The sequence below is a fragment of the Tyto alba genome, unplaced genomic scaffold (assembly GCF_018691265.1).
Source record: "Tyto alba isolate M040663 unplaced genomic scaffold, T.alba_DEE_v4.0 Super-Scaffold_1000006, whole genome shotgun sequence".
Classification (NCBI taxonomy): Eukaryota; Metazoa; Chordata; class Aves; order Strigiformes; family Tytonidae; genus Tyto; species Tyto alba.
The window spans coordinates 2,580,429-2,586,504 of NW_024881272.1; the positions used below are offsets into that span (position 1 = coordinate 2,580,429).

Genomic DNA, 6,076 nt, shown 5'->3' on the forward strand with positions numbered 1-6,076 from the left:
GAGGGAGGGGAGAGACTGACTGACTAAAACAGTATCTTTTCTGAGAATAAAGGCACCAGCTCAGATGTTTTGATTCTGCTTGGCTTGCATGTATCTGTCATGCAATTTCTGCATGGAACGGGCCTCAGTACCTACAGCTTTATGCCTGGACAGTAACTGAGCACATGGGAGGGACCTTATGGGTACTTTGGAGAGAAAGGTTTGAAAGATAGGAGAGGGGGACAGGGAGATGAAGAGAATGCCTCATGAAGGGCAAGGGAAGAGGGAGCTGAGGTTTCTGGCTTTGTAGGCAATGCAGGAACAAAGGACACAAGTCTAAAGGGAACAGACGATTTGATTCACTTTGAAAATCCCATATGCTAGGTACTTCACAGCAATCCAGATTAAGACAGGTGATTCCTATCTATTTATGAATGAGTGACCCTGAGATTCCTTTGTAGTCCACAGGGAGGTATGGCACTTTTCCGTGAGATCCTCCTACCATAGATGTCTCAAAATCCTTTGAAAGATGGGTAGAAAATCCTTTGAAAGATGGCACCCCTGCAAGTGTATGGGGTTTGTTTTGGTTTGGTTGCCTGTAAAGGCAATCTGTATAACCAGCTGAGATTTAGATGTCTGAAATTAGAGAAGAGTTTTGTTAGAGCTAAATCTGCCTTTGTTTTACTGAACTATATGGGAAAAGCAAACCAACCTTTAACTTGGCTTGATAGAAACTGGACGTACATTGTAGGCTCTCATACCAGTCTCTTTTTGTTTTCCCAGCAGCAACACTTCTTTGATGATGAGGACAGAACAGTCCCAAGCACACCAACTCTTGTAGTTCCACATCGTACGGATGGGTTTGCAGAAGCCATTCAGTAAGTAGATGTAAAAAGGCATCTATTTCTTTCTGGTTTTCAGTGGAATGAAAATAAATTCAAATGAAATTAACTTGTGATTGGAGTAACATTCTAAAATGTGCTAAGTAGTATGATAGATGACTGCATCTCCAAATAAATAACCATTGTTTGAACTGTGTGACATAAAGTTTACCAGCTAATTAGGAGGCAGATAATCTCCAACGTATTGCAATTTACTGATTTAAGAAAAGATTAAGAAAAAAAAAAAAAAAGAGGTGGTTCTATTTAATTTCCTTCCCTGCTTCTGCCCCTTCCGTGATCATTGGAAAAATTGCAGAGTTCCTTAAATGTTTATTTCAATAGTTCCCCCCAGGTAGCTGGAGTTCCTAGATTCAGATTTGGACCCCCTGAAGATATGCCACAAACTAGCTCAAGTCACTCTGATCTTGGTCAGCTTGCATCACAAGGAGGTAAACCATTTCTGTACTTCCTTTTCTGTAGTTGCTACAGTGAAAAACAAATAATACAGTCAGTAAAATTCAATTCTGTTTCAGGTGGTTGTTGAAGTGTGGAAATCTGTGACTTAAATAATTGTCAGCAGAGAGAGACTAACAGAAAGTAAAAATTTTTTTCTTTCAAGCTGCTACATTTCTACTTTTAATGTGGTTTAAAAAGGACAATGTTTCTGTTGGTAGGAGCAACAGGCTTGTGAACCAGAGAAGCTGAAACTTTATGTAGGACAAATTGCCTGCTGGGTCAAGATACTTCATGGAAGGAGAAATTAAATATTGAAGGAATGACCTTTAATTTTACTGTTGATTGTAGCTTTCCTGTAGTAAAACAATAGGAGAAAACAGCAAATGCAAAGAAACCTTTGGGGTGTACCCTTACCTGCTACGAGATGGGCAGGCAGTTTGTCTATGGTCTTTGTTGTCCTGAATCAGTCCCGTTGCCCTTCATCCCTGGCAGCATGGAACAGTACACTAGTCTTTGAAGAAAGCTCACAGCAAAATAATGGCATAAGGATGAAAGCAAAACAAGTAGTAATACTTTCATCAAGGTTTTACCTTTCAATAAATTATAATTAGTTCTGACAGTAAGTCAAAACAACTTAAAATAGCAAAAATTTCCACATTCAAACACAACTTGCTGGATTTCATCAAGTGTACAGAGGGAAGACAGGAGTTAATCTGTTTCTTAGCTGGCTGTTTTAATTGCCACTGAAACTTTGTGTTGCAGGTTTAGGAATGTATGAAACCCCACTTTTCCTTGCTCATGAGGAAGAATCAGGTGGTCGTAGCGTTCCCACAACACCTTTACAAGTAGCAGCACCAGGTAAGTGGCAAGGAATTTGCAGGCCGAAGTAAAGGCTGCGAACCTTGACTTCCCAGAAAAGAATTAGATTATTGTTTTGGTGCTTGTTGCTACGTCAGGAGTATTCCAGTAGCCCTTTCCCCAACCTGCCTCAGATTTCCATAGATTTCCATAGATTTCCTGTAGGAAACTTAAACGAACTCAATGTTTATTAAACTGCATTTCCTGTACAGTGACAGTTTTTACTGAAAGTGCATCAGCGGACGCTTCAGAGCACGCTTCTCAGTCTGTGCCGATGGTTACGACATCTACTGGCAATCTCTCCACCACTACAGAGGCTGGAGCGGGTGATGATGGGGATGAAGTTTTTGCAGAGGCAGAATCTGAAGGGTAAACTGAGTTTTTTGTGTCACTAAGACTTGATGTCATGTTAGTTTTAATGATTTATTTTCATCCAAGTATGCCTGTGATTCCTTTTCAATTTAACCTGTTCAGGCAGGAAGGACAGTTCAAACCAGGAGGTAGTGATACTGTGAAGTAGTACAATCTGATCTTGTCTAAACCCAGAGATTTTCTTCTGATTTAACAAAGCTGATATAAAAGTCAGAAAAAAAAAACAACAACAACAAAAACACAAAACAAAAAAAAACACCACACAATTTCTGTATTTTTTTCAGAATGCAGAGGGCTCTGCAGTAGTCCTACTGATGGTAAAGGCCCCAGTTTGAAGGACTGGGGTTTGCAGAATAAAGGCTAAAGCAGTCCTGTTTGTTAATAGAGAACATCACTCCTTGTTATGAGGCAAGCATATATAACAAAGTCATTCAGTGAAGGCAGTGCAAGTACAAATGATGAATCACAAGGGAGAGGAATAATAAGTTCTTAAGAGTTTGATAGACAAATGATTTTGTCTTCCACTTTGCAAGTGCAATTTTTAATATTTATAAAAATTGCTATATTTTGTATTATAGTCAAATACATGCCAAATCTAAAAAGTTGTCATTTAATGCTGTATTTCACTTTTGGTTTTTATTGGTTGCAGAATAATAAATGGTGTGTAGTTCACAATTTAGGTAAACTTTTACCTACTGATTGCAGGAGGTAGGAGGTTTGGTCATAAGAAAATTAAATGTTACTGCTGCAAGTTAAATATGCCACACAGTTTTCTTGATGCAGCACCAGCTTGGACTGAAATAGTCTGCCAGTGAGTAGACAGAGCATAGGATGGCTATTCTGATACTAAGGTCTCTTACTTGTTTCTGACAAAACCATCTAATCTTTAGTGACTTGGATGTATATCCATAGAGGAACTAAGTGGTTCACAGATCAACCTGTAGTTTGGAACAGGCTTTTTGCTTGATAGCAGAGCAAGGCAATCTGTTGCTAGTAGAGAACAGATAGTTCCCACAGTTTATGAGTTTTAGTTATTATGTTCTAACAGTTCTTATATACTAATCAAGGAAAAGAAAATGTATACCAAAAAGCGAGCTGCATTTAAACTAAATTGGATGTTTGGGGCTTTTTCCAGCTGCTTTTTGCTTTTTATCTTTTGAAAACGGAGTCCAAATAACTTAGGTATTGCACCAGTGAGTGATCTTTAGGTATAGCCCGTCAGTGTGGTCCCTCCGTTCTTCCCCTGTCTAAACATACACACCACCATGTTAGGTTTTTCAGTCATCATTATTAAATAGTTTTTGTGACCTTCTCTGTGAGACGATTAGTATGTTGAATAAGCACCTGGAGTTGGGCTGCATGTCAAGGAAGTTGCATTGTTGTTTTTCTAAAAGCCAGATAAATCTCTCACGATTGAGACAGGGGGGATGTGACAAAATAGAATAAAACTGATGAGAATTTCTGGGGAAAGACACTTGCATATGAATCTTTCTGTTCCAGGATGATGCTTGTTTTCCTGAGCTTTTTGAAACTACGTGAATACACCAACATGTTTTTCTTCCCCCTCCTTGTCTTGTAGAATTACTTCAGAAGCAGGCCTAGAAATTGATAGCCAGCAAGAAGAAGAATCTGTTCAGGCATCTGATGAATCAGATCTTCCTTCAACTAGTCAAGATCCTCCTTCTAGTTCATCTGCAGGTATGGGTTAATTGCTGGAAGCAGTTGTTTTGTACCATTTCATTAAGGGTGGGAACTGGGCCAGCATCATGCACTGCTGATAGCCAAGATATGCAGTATCTTGTGATCTTGCTCTAGGAGTTCTGTCTTGTTTTCATGCCTGTAGTCTTAATGGCAAACAATTGTTACTTGGACTGCAGTAACTAGAACAGGCTGTAGTAAGAAAATGCTTCAAGTAGCAAAAGTTATTCATACTTTGGTGATTCTATCCACTGTTATGTTTGATGTCAGATTTTAAAATACTTTTTCATTCAATTAAATCGTCAACAGTAAGTAAATCACTGAATTATAGCATAGGTGATGAAACAAGTCCTAAACTTTTTTTGAGGCTTTTATTTATATCAGAGAAGATGTCAGTGAAATAAGGATGCACCTTCATAATTTTAAAGTAAATTCAAGAGCGTAATGCATACCAAATCATGTAAACGTTAGCAGTGAGAAACTGTAGTAGACACAGACATGTTTTCCTGCATTTCCACTTCCTCACAGACACAAGCAGTAATCAGCCTAAGCCATTCCGACGTGTCAGACTTCAGCCACCAACATTAAGAACTGGTGTTCGTGGTCGTCAGTTCAACAGACAGAGGGGTGAGTGTTTGTGGTTGCTCAAATTCAGACTTGTTTGAAAAAGTTTTTAGTACTTTCTTCCTGTGGGGACCATGTAAGATGTACTACTTTGTATGTCTGTGTTTGCTTGTAAGACACTGAATAATACAGCATCCCCGCCCTAGCTTTCAGTATGTTACCCTAAGAGATCTCTAGTTTTGTTTTAATATGTTAGTCTGAGCATTTTTTAGATAGGCAAACTTCCTTCTTATGTGGCACTTGGTTCTTACCAATGGAGGTAAATAGCAGTAAGTCATAACTGTCACAAAGTTTTAAAAGAAGATTTAAAAAAATAACATTAGGAGTAAGTTTAGAAATCTTTGTTTTTAACGTTACATATCAGTTTCCCTTTTGGTACATTAAGGGTTCCAGTTATTATATGAGTATGTCTTACACTGATTTAAAAAAAAAAATCAACACAAAAAGTTTGTGGAAGTATTACAGATTTTTGTAATGCAATATAGACTTAAATCACACCAATATACTATTGCTTGCAACTTCTGTATTAAGAAAAATCCTTAAATTAATTGTGTTTGGTTTGGCATTATTTTAACGTTGTAGAAGACTTGATACCAGCATTGAAATATAGGTATCTGGTATTTTAAAGGGGGGAAAATTAAAAAAAACAACGTGAGGAGGTGGACCTTTGATATATTTTCTTTCCAGTCTATCATCATTTCTTTAATAACTCAAGGGAGGGACTAAGTGGTTTCAGGCACGGTGAGAATGGTCTTTGGGCACTGCTGGGATCACAGGTGACCACCACCCTTGTAAAGGGCAGAAGGGCGATGTGTCTGTACCACGGGGCTCTGGGGGGTGGGGGGAGCCAGAATTTTATGAGAAAGGAAGTGCTCCACTGCAGTAGCAATTCCTTACCGAAGGATGAACATGTACCAGTGGTTGATTAAAAGGGTGAAAAGGATTGATATTAATGCATTTGTTTTCTTTCCCAATGCAGGTGTAACTCATGCAATGGGAGGCAGAGGAGGACTGAACAGAGGGAATATTAGTTAAGGAATTACAGCTGTGTATACGGAAGTGCCAGTTTGCCTGTGGTTGCTTTAGTGTAATGAAGCCAGAGCTTAAAGCTGCATTTTATACTTAGATTTGTGTGCACACATTTCAATGTCTTTATTAATAAAATTAGACAAAATGTCAACATCCAAATGGCATCTTTTTTTAAACCC

The 6,076-nt window shown here is 38.4% G+C and overlaps 1 protein-coding gene across 2 annotated transcripts in view; it reads left to right on the forward strand.

The window, feature by feature from the left end:
- TPR (translocated promoter region, nuclear basket protein) overlaps positions 1 to 6,050 on the forward strand; it is a 41,304-nt gene extending 35,254 nt beyond the window's left edge. The window contains exons 45-51 of one of the 2 annotated variants that reach the window (XM_042806098.1): positions 763 to 857; positions 1,203 to 1,309; positions 2,079 to 2,174; positions 2,387 to 2,543; positions 4,126 to 4,244; positions 4,773 to 4,871; positions 5,848 to 6,050. In XM_042806098.1, the coding sequence (XP_042662032.1) occupies positions 763 to 857; positions 1,203 to 1,309; positions 2,079 to 2,174; positions 2,387 to 2,543; positions 4,126 to 4,244; positions 4,773 to 4,871; positions 5,848 to 5,903 (729 nt within the window). In that variant the 3' untranslated portion in view covers positions 5,904 to 6,050. The remainder of the gene's footprint in view (positions 1 to 762; positions 858 to 1,202; positions 1,310 to 2,078; positions 2,175 to 2,386; positions 2,544 to 4,125; positions 4,245 to 4,772; positions 4,872 to 5,847) is intronic. The other variant, XM_042806105.1, reaches the window with a different exon arrangement.
- Positions 6,051 to 6,076: the final 26 nt, after the last annotated feature.